The sequence below is a fragment of the Danio aesculapii genome, chromosome 12 (genome assembly GCF_903798145.1).
Source record: "Danio aesculapii chromosome 12, fDanAes4.1, whole genome shotgun sequence".
Taxonomy (NCBI): domain Eukaryota; kingdom Metazoa; phylum Chordata; class Actinopteri; order Cypriniformes; family Danionidae; genus Danio; species Danio aesculapii.
Window position 1 is genome coordinate 42799753 of NC_079446.1, and position 14646 is coordinate 42814398.

At 35.5% G+C, this 14646-nt stretch overlaps 1 protein-coding gene across 1 annotated transcript in view; it reads left to right on the plus strand.

Moving 5' to 3' along the window:
* Window positions 1–14646, plus strand: part of kif5bb (kinesin family member 5B, b) — a 46656-nt gene that overhangs the window by 25851 nt on the left and 6159 nt on the right. Inside the window, exons 11-22 of the mRNA XM_056469212.1 lie at window positions 207–355; window positions 911–1101; window positions 3464–3532; window positions 4041–4247; window positions 5848–5991; window positions 6157–6342; window positions 8464–8581; window positions 9817–9872; window positions 9982–10091; window positions 13742–13843; window positions 13933–13993; window positions 14072–14143. Coding sequence (XP_056325187.1) covers window positions 207–355; window positions 911–1101; window positions 3464–3532; window positions 4041–4247; window positions 5848–5991; window positions 6157–6342; window positions 8464–8581; window positions 9817–9872; window positions 9982–10091; window positions 13742–13843; window positions 13933–13993; window positions 14072–14143 — 1465 coding nt within the window. The remainder of the gene's footprint in view (window positions 1–206; window positions 356–910; window positions 1102–3463; window positions 3533–4040; window positions 4248–5847; window positions 5992–6156; window positions 6343–8463; window positions 8582–9816; window positions 9873–9981; window positions 10092–13741; window positions 13844–13932; window positions 13994–14071; window positions 14144–14646) is intronic.

Consider the following 14646-nt stretch of genomic DNA (forward strand, 5'->3'; position numbering starts at 1 on the left):
CAGTGTTAACATGCATGAATTTGGATTAGTAGATGTTGAATTATGATTAATAAATGCTGTACAAGTATCTTTCGCTCTTAGTTCATGCTAATAAATGCATTAGCTAACATTAACTGATGGAAAAGGTGACCAAAAAAAACATAAGGGGCGCTTTTGATGAAATGTTTGCTTTAAGCATCAAGTAATTGTTCTGTTTTCACTGTCAGAGCAAAGACCATCAAGAACACAGTGTCAGTGAATGTGGAGCTGACAGCAGAGCAGTGGAAGAAGAAATATGAGAAGGAGAAAGAGAAGAACAAGACGCTTAAAAATACCATCACCTGGCTGGAGAACGAGCTCAACCGCTGGAGGAATGGTACTGTAATCACGCACACGTACACACACACACACACACACACACACACACACGCACATATACGCACACACACAGAGACTTGTTCCTATATCCTGGTGGGGAGTCTCATAGACGTAATGATGGTTCTATTATGCAAACCATATATTATTTCCGTATATACCTCTAAACATAACCCTCACAGTAAACAATCTGCATTTTTACATTTTCAAAATGCTTCATTCTGTGGAATTTAAAAAGCATGTTTACCCATGGGAACCTCAATTTTGCTCCCCAGGTCTGTGGTCTACCCCTAAACTCAACCCTCACACAAATAAGTACCATTAACTACTAATAAAAACCTGTTCTGGCTGATTTATCTCTTTTATTTAGTGAGGATGAGTAAAATGTCCTCTCTAGTGGGTCATATTGATATCGCACTATTTAAGTGATGACAATTGAGCCCTCAAAACTATAGCTAAACCTGTACACACACACACACACACACACTTCATACACATGCAACTGTTTTATTGCAAATTACACAGTATTCTTACATTGCATATTCATTGTTCTCAGGTGAGAGCGTCCCCGTTGATGAGCAGTATGATAAGGAGAAGGCAAATGCAGATGTCCTGGCCCTGGATAATGTGGTGAATAATGATAAATTCACCTCGACTCCCAGCGTACCCGGCCTCAAATTCACTGACGCTGAGCGTGAGAAGTGTGAGGCTGAGTTGGCCAAACTCTTCAAACAGCTGGACGACAAGGTAATGACCAACTTTTAATCATCGATTAACGAGTAAAGATTTTGGAGCAGTGCACCGACACAGCTAATGTTTGGCCATTTTGAGATTATCAGTAATGCAGATGATGTTAGACGGAGTGTATTCAAATATTGTGTAAATTGTTTCATTGAAGTATTTTGTTTTACTTATCCAGGCTAGCATTTTTTATGTTTAAGAGACATCTAATAGACATCTAAACATCCGTTTGTACTAGGGCTGGGTATGATCATTTTCAGGGCAAATGTTTGATTGAGAATAGGTTTGGTGGGTATCCAAATTTTGATACCGTCAAACATCCTCCCTATTTTACCTCTGTATCCGGTATTAACGTGCATAATAAAAAAATTATGATGTAAGGCTCAGACAGCGTCACCAAACTGTTGGCTTGTGCCTAAACCATTCAGAAACTAAATACTGTATATGCGACCTTAGGTTCGCGGTCACCTGTTTGTCTTGTTCGTATTAGAGATCTGCGCGGGACGCTCTCTCTCATTCACACACACACACACACACACGCACGCACGCACGCACGCACGCACGCACGCACGCACGCACACACACACACACTCTCACACACACACACACACACACACACACATAGACAGCACTAAGCCAGCGACACAGCATCATGCTGTCTCTCATTCACACACACACACACACATAGGCAGCAGTGCTGGCTGTGTGTATGTGTATGTGTGTGAATAAGGGAGAGAGTGTGATGCTGTGTGTCGCTTGTCTGGTGCTATCACTCGCTCGGGAGCGATATTTTTAGACCATGCGCCCACTCCCGTTCAAATTACACCAGAGTTACCGACCGCTCCCGCGCTTTATTCGGAAATTCATTCCCGCACCGCAAGAAATCTGGTCGGGTCCCACGGTACAGCAACGGGAATGCAGACCTCTAGTTCGTATTTACAACGTCTCCCTTCTCGTTCAGTCGAAACCTGAAATACTGCCAAACTGCAGAGGTTGTGTTCTTTTTGAGACCAGGTCACTTGGTGCGCGACTCGCCATCTTACCTCTCTCTCTCTCTCTCTCTCTCTCTCTCTCTCTCTCTCTCTCTCTCTCTCTCCCTCCCTCCCTCCTCCACACTGTCCCGTGATGATAATCATGCATACGCATTTTTAGGCATTAAATAAATAATATTTAATCCTTGTCTCCTATATAAGTGCATTGTTTTTTTTATGACAGTATAACGGTATTGAAACTGACACCGTTACTGTTTTTAGAGCAACAGAAACCAAACTGTTAAACACATTCTTGTGGAGTGCCCCATTTTTAATGTTATCAGACAACAATTTTTATGTGGAGAGACCTTAAATGAAATATTTTTAAATGTGAATCCATCTAAAATTTTAAAATTTTTATCAAAAGAGAAACCTTAAAAAACTGTATTAAATTGTTATCTTATTATCATTATTATTATTTATGTATTTTACTTTGTATATTATTTATTGCTGTTGATTACTTTTAATTGTTAGAATATTTTTATAATTATAGAAAATTGGTATTTATAAAACGTGGTAAAATTGATCTATTTTTTTTGCCATGACATAGCCATAGAAGCTGAAATGGCAATAAAATTAAAACTCTCTCTCTCTGCTATTTTTAGATCCCACAGTATACCTTATTACCACCCAAGCCTAATTGAGAATGAAGTGAATATAAAACGCTTCAAAACCTAAAGATTACCAACCCAGCATGAAATATTTTGACATAAAATGCAAAATGTAAACATTGTACTTTCCAGATCGCAACTTTCTTACAATGTGTTATTCATGTTTCCGTCAGAATCTCCATAATGGGTGGTAATATTGTGCTTATATACAGTACATTATGAAAAAATAATTACCGTAAACAATGTGCTTGGTGCCATGACACAAATAACGATAGAGCATAGAATGAAATGTTTGCCTTTTTTGTCCATACGGTATATATTGTCATATTGCAGAGCCCAAGTGTGGACTAATAATTTGGTAACATAATATATTGTCATATTGCAGAGCCCAAGTGTGGACTAATAATTTGGTAACATAATATATTGTCATATTGCAGAGCCCAAGTGTGGACTAATAATTTGGTAACATAATATTTAACTCTAGATCATGTGCAAAACATCAGCTGGTAATTTTACAATGATTGACTTTAAACTTAACATAGATGTCATGCATGTTTATAGTTTTCAGCTCACTGTGAAATCGTATTTTAGACTTGATGCTGAATGTGTTATTTCTAATAATGTAAAGAATAAAACATTCTGCTCATGATAGCGTAAACAAGCGTAAACAACCTGTAATTCTGCAGTAAAATGCTCATGTGTTCTCTGCTGTCTATCTGTCTGTAGGATGATGAGATAAATCAGCAGTCTCAGCTGGCTGAGAAACTCAAACAGCAGATGCTGGATCAGGAGGAGGTGAGAGCCGAACATACAGCAGCATATTTACATGATTACAAATAATGTACTGTCTAATAGTCGATCATGAACAAGCTCTTAAAGTCTTATGATGTCTTAAATTTTGGCTTTAAAAAGTCCTAAATTCACTGAAATATTATGCTGTAGGTCGTAAATCCGGGGTTGTTAGGGGTGCTGGAAACCCTTGACAGTACTTGAGTTTGAATCTAGTGATTTCAAGGCTTAAAAAGTGCTTCGATTTTAATTTTTTTATTATTATTTATTTATTTTTTATAAATGAAGTACTCGAAACTGCTTGAAAATGTAATTGTAATTAAAAGCTTCTTTTATTCTAGCCGTAATGAAGCAAATCTAACTTTCTCCAGAAGAAAAAATATTATAGGAAATGCTGTGGGAAAATTCCTTTCTCTGTTAAACATAATTTGGGAAATAATTGAAAAATAAAATCAAAAATCACAGGAGGGCGAATAATTTTGACTTTGACTCTACATCTTCATTCGTATTGTAGCTGCTGGCCTCAACGAGACGGGACCATGATAACCTGCAGGCAGAGCTCACGCGTCTGCAGATGGAGAACGAGGCATCTAAAGAGGAGGTGAAGGAGGTGCTGCAGGCCTTGGAGGAGCTCGCAGTCAACTATGATCAGAAGAGTCAGGAGGTGGAGGACAAAACTAAGGAGTTTGAGACCCTGAATGAAGAACTCAACCAGAAATCTGTGAGTAGATTATTTGATTTGTTTAATAATACAACGGTAATCATGTAAAACAAAATATTATTAACACCATAATAGATAAAATATACAGTGCACATTAATGGATACATAGATTATATAATCTAGACAACAAAATGTGTTTTTAAAGGGATAATATATGTAAAATGACAATTGCAAGAACCTAATATTCATGTTTATTATTCATTATTAAGTTATTGATTTGTTCATATTCATTTTTTGTAGCATGGTGATAGTTCAAGAGTATTTTAACTATGTAAATATAATTAATATTATATGCAAATAATTATATTTTTAGATTACATTTTACATTTATATTTTATAATACGTTTTTAAAGTATTAAATATTATAAGTGTTTATTATTTTCTCATTTATGTCAATAATAATGTAGTGTATTAATAACATATTAGATAATAGTCACATAAATATAATTGCATATTTAAAATTACAGACATTTTTATAACATTCTTTTGCTATTATTAACCAAATACAATAAAATAACTTAGTATAATATAATAAATACTAAGGCTGCATTTACACTGCAGATCTTGATGGTCAGTTCCGATTTTGTGACTGTTTCCGAATTTTTTTTTTTTGATGACCTGCTTACATCATCTTTTAAAAGTGACTCGTATCCAATTGTCTGCATTTACACGACACACAGCAAAGGCGCAATAAGCAGGAAAAAAAAAAGAGCGGGCGCTGACTAACAGCTGAAAACAAAAGAGTGCTCTTTTCTCTATTCCTGTAATCTGTTCGCCACTTTTGACAAGCTCTTTTACTATAGTTTATGACAGAAAGGTTCTCATTTGGCTGTCTTCTTTTGATGTATAGGCTTTATTAAACCTTTAGGCATCTTAATGTCATGTCCATGGCATGATTTATGCATGTGATATATGCGCTAGTTTTATATTAGTTTGTATTGGTTACATGCCGGACATTGCGCTCTCTCGCTCTCGTTAACATGCTTAAACACCTGTGCTATATGACAATATAAAAGCCTTTTTAGTCCTCGTGTATGAGATTTAATGTTTGGGACTCTGCTGAAGTCTGTTCTGAACTGAAAGCGTCAGACTTGTCATCATTCGCTATGGCTTTTAATGATGCGTGACTCGCATTGACAGGTGAAAATCCGATCTACATGCTTACACTGCAGACACAAGAACACAGATACGATTCATATCGGATCAATTTCCACATACGAACAAGGCCTGAATCTAATTTGAGTAAATCGGAATCCATGTGATTTGTTCCTGCTTAAACGTACATGGGCCATATCCGATCTGTGCCACATGGGAGAAAAAAATCGGAATTGAGTCACTTGAACAGTGCAGTGTAAATGCAGCCAAAATGCTAATAAATGCATTAAATAATACAAAAAATAATGATTTCATTTATTGCAAATGCATTTTCTCATAGTTATATTCAAATGAACTTAAATTGAATGAAGCTGTAATAGTCTCATCAAATCTCATCAAATGTTTTTTAATTATATTAGTGTTAAATATAATTATTACAATAATAATGCAATGCCATTTTAAGCATGCAGTCTGATTTCTAATTTGTGCTTTGTTGTTGCTGCAGAGCGTTCTTGCATCAATTGAATCTGAGCTGCAGAAACTGAAGGAAATGACCAACCATCAGAAGAAGAGAGTCACCGAGATGATGTCCTCGCTGCTGAAAGACCTGGCAGAGATCGGCATCGCTGTGGGCAGCAATGACATTAAGGTAACGAGACAAATAACCACAACCTTACATGACCACGTGTTCATTTTATCCTTCATTTTTTCATTTAATATTTGTCACTTCATCCTTGCATCCCATTTTATTGTGTAATCTGTCTTTCACCTTCTCACCTCAACACTTTGTCTTCCTCTTTGTTTGATTTTTCAGCATGAGGGTGGAGGACTCATTGATGAAGAGTTCACCGTGGCCCGTCTCTACATCAGTAAGATGAAGTCGGAGGTCAAGACTCTGGTGAAGCGTAGCAAACAGCTGGAGAGCGCTCAGACTGAGAGCAACAAGAAGATGGATGAGAACGAGAAAGAGCTGGCAGCCTGTCAGCTCCGTATCTCTCAGGTAAACACAAGATGATTGGGTTAATGGAATAATTCATGCAAAAATTTGACTTTTGATTATTTACTCTTAGGGCCCGATCACAACGAACGCTCTTTTTCATTCTGAGAACGCAAGGCTCACTGCACCGCACTGCCTTTTTTTGTTGATAAAAAAAAAAAGAAGTGCACTAAATCAGCTGCATATTGTGTGTGAGCATTGCTGTTTAGATTGTTATAATCTTATTAATTATTAATATTGTGATATTAACGATTTGTGAGGCTGTTACAATTACAGCCATAACACAAACGAGGGACAATACAAATAGATCCGTCTAGGGCAGGCATGGGCAAACTCGATCCTCGAGGGCCGGTGTCCCTGCAGAGTTTTGCTCCAACACTAATCAAACACACCTGAACACCCTAATTAGTGTCTTCAAGATCACTAGAAAGCTACAAGCAGGTGTGTTTGATTAGGGTTGGTGCAAAACTATGCAGGGACACCGGCCCTCCAGGATCGAGTTTGCCCATCCCTGGTCTAGGGGAATTTATTCAAATAAACATTCAAAATAATAAAGTATGGGAAGGAATCACAACAAAACTAAGGCTGAATGCAAAGGAGCACACGTCTGGACGGTCGCTCAAGTTCCCGCCTCCGAAGTGCTGCAGCGTGGGCTTTTATAACACCGACTGTCAATGATCCACAGGTGTAAAGAGATGTACTTAAACAAAACAAGTACAAAAAGTTTAGAGGGTGACAAAATTGCAGAAATAAATAAATAAATAAATAAATGGACATGTGATAGAGCAAAACACTTGCGCAAAACACTTGCGGATGTTCATGGGCGCGGCTAGGGTGTGGGAGTTAGGACCATTCTAAGGGCCCATGTTGTTTTGGGGCCCCCAGAGTTACCATTAGGGGCCCAATCAAATCCACCCCCTTCCCGGCTCTTCAGTTTTGTCCGCAACCCTACCCCACCCCCTGCGCTCTTCACTTTCATATGCGATGCCCACCTAAGCCCCACCCCCCCTTTTCACTCTCCTTCGTGACAGCAGCGCCCCTGCGGCCATTAGTAAACTGTTCAAAAAAGGCACTTCAACACAAAAAGCGTGTTTGATGTGATAAAGGCCTTAATTAATTTGATTTTGATCAAATTGATTTTACAATGTTGCTTTAGAGTCACAGAATTAATATTAAAAGATATATGTTTTATTTGTAATGTTGTATATTTTGTATTTGTTGGATTATAATTTTTATGGTCATTTATTTAGAATATTTTAATTTTTGTTTTACATTGAAATGTATTTACTTTTTGAATAATTTTTAAGGCATTTAATGTTTTATTTTTTTACAATTTGAAATGTTCTTAATTTTATTTTTTATTTGTAACTTTTACGTAAGACTTTTAATTTCGGTACCTTATTACTTAAATTTATAATTAGTTTTGATTTTAATATTTATTTTATTTTCTATAATTTTGCGTTTTATTCACCTTATTTGTTGTTTTACGTATTTTTGGTCTTTACTACTATTGTTCTTGTTTTTTTTCCCTTTTAGTCATAGTTTTTTTTTTTTTTTTGTCAAATAAGTTTTATTGAAGACATAGTTTCAAGAAGAAAAGAATTCTGTTTACATATTTTGTCGACATATAGCATAGGCAAAGCAAATAAGAAAAATTTAAAGCAAAAACAACATGGAAATTATAAAATAAATGAACTAACACCCACCCACATAGCAAGCAAACTTGTTACAAAGACCTGTTTGAACAACAGAGTATGATGACAAAGCATGTTAAAACATTACAGAAATGATGCATTATTATGATGCATTACTATTATTTCAAATAGTATCTAATTCGCTCCAAATGTAACATAGAGGCCATAGTTTTAGTTTTAATAATTTTTTATTCTTGGTGATTTAAAGAATAAGATAAAGTAACACTTTTATCATTTAACATACATTTTACATTTGAAAGAGTTTGAATTTCTTCTGCAAAGGTGAAATTAACAGAGTTTACATGGCTTTTCTCCTAGGAAAATGGTTTTATTACATAATAATGTATAACTGGAGCTCAGTGGAAACTCAAGGCAGTTATAGGATGCTTTAAAAACACCCTGAGATGTATTTGTCTGCTTTTATTTGCAGTACGAGGCGAAGATCAAGTCTCTATCAGAGTATCTGCAAAACATCGAACAGAAGAAGAGACAGCTGGAGGAAAACGTTGATTCTCTCAACGAGGAGCTGGTCAAGCTTAGTGCCCAGGGTACACATAATCTCACTTTTTTATTTTACTCTCATACATTTTATTGGCCACTTGCTTTTACATGGGTGGTTCTCACGGGTCATGGAACTTTCTGAAATATCAGTGAATTTTAAAAGTCAAGAGTATTTATATTTGTTTTGTCCAAGTTGTTGAATATCAGGGAATTGTTTTTTTTTTTTGTCATTTTTAAATTGCACTTTCTATTTATTTAAACAGACTTTCTATATCGTGTTTTTTTTTATCATGTTTTAGATATTTTGCTTGTTACTGTTAGGCTACACTATAAAAATAAATTGGTAAAATTTACAAAAAAAAAATCCCGCCAGATTTTGGTTGCCAGATTTTAACCCTTACAGTAATACAGTAGACTTCTAAATACTAAAGTAGAATACTAAATTGTATGGTAAATTACAGTGTTTCATCCTATTTTTTCCTCATATATCAATGTTTTGAAGCACTAACATCTACACAACTTAACTTTTTTCAACAGAGACAAAATCACTATTAGCAAGTGTGATATTATGAACAAATGCTCATCACAAACAACTTTTCCCACAAGTAGAGAAGAAGCAGGCTAATGTATAGAAGATGCTCAGTGTAATTCACACCATCTGAACACCATCATGTTAACAGAAATAAAATAAAATTATTTATCAACATAAGATGAAACATGAAACTCTAATGTGCATGACTCAAGAGAAAAGAACTGTCGTAATGTCAGCAAAAAGCACAAAAGTGAAGTGCCATGCAGAGAATTCAGGTGAATTTACAGTATGTTTTAGGGAAACTTACTATTAAACAGTTTATGGATTTTTACCGTATTTTTTTTACCGTTACTACCATTTTATTCCTTTTCTCCCTTAACAACTAGCAATCGACTGCAGTCACCAGTCTGTACTTGTTAAATTACTGCATGTGGCTGCTTTGTGTTCAAGACTTTTGCAGCCTAAAATGACTGATTTTGCAGAGACTTTTCACAAAATTTGTCACAATATTTACGCCATTTTTTGTTGTTTAATTGTATACAAAAAATTACACATCTTAGTACTATTTTTGTGACCTCAAGATCTGCTCAAGATATTCATTATATGTCATGGAAATATGTCAGTGAAAGTCAGGGAATATGACGTTTGGCTTAAAGTGTAAACCATGCAGTTTTACTGCCCTCTCGTGGTGAAGACTTAACTGGGATGTATTTGTGATAAAGTTTATTTTATTTACTTTTTTTTTAACAGAGAAAGTTCATGCCATGGAGAAAGAGAATGAGATTCAAAGTGCAAATGAAGTCAAGGTGAGATTTGGCTGTATCATTTTTTATATTATCTGTAACTAAATCAGAAGAGGTTTGCATTGTTTAAAGGGGATTGTACTTCATAATTTGTGGGTTTGTGATTGGACAGGCCGCAGTTGAGCAGCAGATCCAGAACCACAGAGAAGCTCATCAGAAACAGCTGAGCAGCCTAAGAGACGAGCTGGAGACCAAGGAGAAGCTTATTACTGAACTGCAGGAGTAAGGCACACACACACACACACACATTTGTATATGTAGTTTACAGGGACACTCCACAGGCGTAATATATTTTATGAAAATGTAAAAAGTGAAAATGGCTTATTATATGCTCCTATCCCCTAAACCCAACCCTGTGGCAAATTTTGAATATGAAAAAACCCTGGTAAGCATGATAATTAAGCATTTTGAATTACAGGGAAACAATGTCTCTGTAATTCACCTTAATAGAGTACAACTAGGTCATACCCATGTCATTAAACACCTTTGTGTCCCTGTAAACCACAGACACACACACATGTCTACAGATGGCTGTACTACAAGTTAAAATATTAATAATTTTCTATTAGAAATACACATTTGACAGCTTAAAGGTGCTGTATGTAATTTGACTAAAGCATAAAAATACCATAATGTTTTAATTTTATTTTATTTTCAAGATCTGAGGTGAACTATCTGCCGCTGCTTTCAGTAGTATGGCAATAAATGTCATGTAAAATGGCATTCAAACTCACATTGTTATCATTTAGCGCTGTATAAAGCACATGATGTGTATTTGAGGTGATCATTGCCAGTTTATTCTGCAAGAAAAATAAGCTGTTTCTAAATTATAAATTTCAGGTGTTGGTTAGGACAAAAAGGACTCCTTTTAATATGAAAAATATTCCTTCTGTAACATGTTGTTGCATTTACTTATAAAACGGTTCAAATCAGCCTTTAGGCTCGATCGTCAGGCTCACTCCTGTTGATGTCAATCTGGCAACCTGCACTTGCATGTGTTTTGAACCGGGAGTGCAATAACTAGTTCAACCACTGGGTGTCACTTACATACTGCATTTTTAAGCAGACAATAACTTGAGTTGTGGTCTGCAGATGTAAATTCACTCACAAAAAACAAAGAAACAAAAAAGTCACAAACACACACAAATGTGTTCAAATTAAGTGTTACCAATTGTAGTGAAGTTTTGTTTGTTGTTTTTGTTCAGAGAGTTGTAGGCATGATCCGGTAAAAGATTATGATGGTATGATAACCAAGGGCGTTAAATTGGCATGGACTGAGGAGACATGTCCCCACCAATATCCACCAATTACTGAAATGTTCCTACCAATAATTTTATCGACTTCAAAATAAAATAATCCTCGTCCGCTCTTAACCTATAAGTCAAGTTCGCTGCTAGTTCATCGTAATATATTAACCAAGGCTGTGCAATCAATCAAAATTCGGTTTCGATTTTATTCGACAATAATCAGGTTAAACAGTTAAATTGCGTCACACACCTCTTTAAATTTCTCTACATTTATACCTCCTCAAAGCTAGTAAGAACATGTAAATTGACTTTTGCAGCATGAGACAGGATTGTTATCTGTATTATTAGGTGTTTATTTTATATTATTAATAATATTATTTATATTATTATAAGTATTTTATTCATGCTTTTAAAAGTTCGAAACAGAATTTGTGCTATTCAATGCATACGCACTAGGGATGTGTGTCCCCACTAATGTCAAAAGTGAATCTACACCCTTGATGATAACCTTGGATAATAATAGCCTGGTTTCATGGTATTGTGATTACTGCGCTAAAATATTTTCTTTTTAAATGTCTGGGTAAAAAGCTAAAACTTTTTCCCCCTTTGAACACAGCATATTTTATTTAGTAAACATTTAAAATATTTTGTAACAGTAAGCATGCCAGGCTAAATTATTCAAATGACTTATTGAGTTTTGTTGTCTTCAAACACAGATTTTTTTTACATGTTAAAACGGAATCTTTGGACATCTTTTCTGCTGGCGATACTGTTGTCCTAAAAAAAAACGAAAAAAATAACCTTACACATATTTTAGGAACGGTATAGCAGAAAATATTGGTAGTTTTAAAACCTTGACTTTTCCAAACCGTGGAATACCTTGAAAGCGGTTATTGTTCCATGTCTAGCAAGTTGCCAAGTAAAGATATTTCACTTAACTTTAGGCTAAAATATCTGAAATAAAAATATGAGTAATTAAAACTTTTAACCCTTTAACTGGCATCATAATAGCCGGGATGGCATTTTGTCCGTAGGTTATCATTAAAACCAAACAAAAAAAACCCCTCACAATTTGTTAAATTAAAACAGTAAATCACAATTCAAAGAGTGGTTTCAGGAACACAATTTAACCAAAGAAATTGGCAAAAAAATGTTTTATTTTTCTTCAAGTGGAAGTTAAAGGGTTCAAACAGATTGAAAAAAAGAATAAATGTTTTACTTAAAAATAAAACAAGTATTTAAACTTTCGAGCTGTTAATAAAGCAGACCGCTATTTAAACAATGCTAAAATATGAATACATAAATTATGAATTAACAATATATCAATTAAAAATAGCTTAACTAAAACAATATAGGGGCGGCTCAGTGGTTAGCACTGTCACCTCAAAGCAAGAAGGTTGCTGGTTTGAGTCACATTTCTGTGTGGGTTTCCTCCAGGTGTTCTGGTTTCCCCCACAGTCCAAAGACATGCGCTATAGGTGAATTGAATAAACTAAACTGGCCATAGTGTGCGTGTGAATGTGAGAGTCTATGGGTGTTTCCCATTACAGGGTTGCGGCTGGAAGGGCATCCGCTGTGTATGCTGGTAAAAAATGTTGGTATAGTTGGCGGTTCATTCAGCTGTGGCAACCCCTGATAAAAAAGGGACTAAGCTGAAGAAAAATGAATGAATAAATTAGTTTAATTCCATTTCTCAATTTAATTTCTACATTTAATATAGATTTTGATATAAATATCTCACATTTCTGTCACAATACCGCAGCTGCAGTAAGGGTGCTTTAACACCTAGACTTTTGTTTCGGAACCTGTCTCGTTTCTCGTGAATCCAGCAATCGTGCTCTTATCCGCACCAAAACAGTCGGTCCGAGATCGCCTGAATGAGGTGGCCTCGGCTTGATAGAAATGAACTCTGGAGCGGATCGATTGTAGTGAGAAAGCAAAACGATCCATGCCCGGCTATATCAGTGTATTATGGATGTGTAATAAGCACATATATGGCTATATGTAGAGAGAATTATGAGTAGGGCAGGATGTCATTCCTACCGGTAAATGTGCGTTTCATGAAAAATACGAAAGTGAAAGCATGCTGAACTGTTAACGAGAGCTGTTTATCCGTTAGGAAAACTGACCGAACTGCAGTCTTGGTTTATCAGTTATTTCTCTGTACTGTAAAGCCTATAATGCATAATTCTAACCAACGGTTATATATGAGAGAGTCTTACCTCTGATTTATACTTCGTGACGATGTCTGTGGGTGTCACCATTCACAATTAAAGCGCAGATTTTCGCTTATAATGTCTTATTGCTCATCGACATGAATTAAAATAAGGACACATGACAGCTGAGTGGGACATAAACCATGAATCTCTGACCAATGTGAGGAGAGTTTACTCGCATGTGACTTGTTTTAGATTATTTGGTCCGCTTAAAAATGTGTGAAAGTGAACCGCACCAAGTACCAAGTGCAACACTGTAACAATTTTAATCCCTGTTTCGGAACAAAACAGGTGTGAAAGCACCCTAAATCCATACACAGCTGCTAGTAAATCCATGTTAAATGAATAGGTAAATACAATGTCAGTAGTGTTTTCTTAGGTTCAATGTCTCATTTTCTCTATTTTCCAGTCAAAACCAGAAGATCATTTTGGAGCAGGAGCGCTTGAAGGTGGAGCACGAAAAACTCAAATCCACTGACCAGGAGAAGAGCCGCAAGCTGCACGAGCTCACGTACGACACACACGCAATCTATGAAGATCTGAGTAGTTTGCAGGAGAAGAGTTTAGTAATGGTGTGTTAATGATTGAATCTGTTTTCAGGGTGATGCAGGACCGAAGGGAACAGGCCAGGCAGGATCTCAAAGGCCTGGAGGAGACAGTGGTTGGTCTTCTTTTATGGTTGTTTCATGTTTGTGTGTATATTTGCAGGCTTTGATCGCTTTCTCTCTCTTGTCCTCAGGCCAAAGAGCTGCAGACTCTTCATAACCTGAGGAAACTCTTCGTTCAGGATCTTGCAACACGAGTGAAGAAGGTACAACTGTTATGAATGCATTCTGCACAATGTTAAACGTGGATTTATTATGCTTTTGTGCGGGGAAAAAGCGGATTTATATGAGAGTGGGTGTCATTTTTATTATTTTTGCAAACGTTTTTCTGTGTCAGTTGTTGGATGGGAAATATAGATCCATATTATTATTAGAAATATATTACATTTCTTTTCCTATATTTTTTTTCTTAAATTTTTTTATGTTCATTACTAAAATTATTTAAACTTACAATTTTAAGAATTTCACTTGAGTTAATTATTAATCTTCTAAATATTGACTTATTTAGTTTTTATTTTTACGTCCTATTCTATTTTATTTTAATATTTGATTTAATACTTTTATGTTATTTATTTATTATTTTTTTACATTTATATTAATTGCAATATTTTTTTTGTCTATTTATAATTTAGATTTTTTTTATTAGCCGTTTAAATGATTTAGAAAATAAAAGCCTAAGATTTCAGTTATTTAATAAAAGTATTACTAA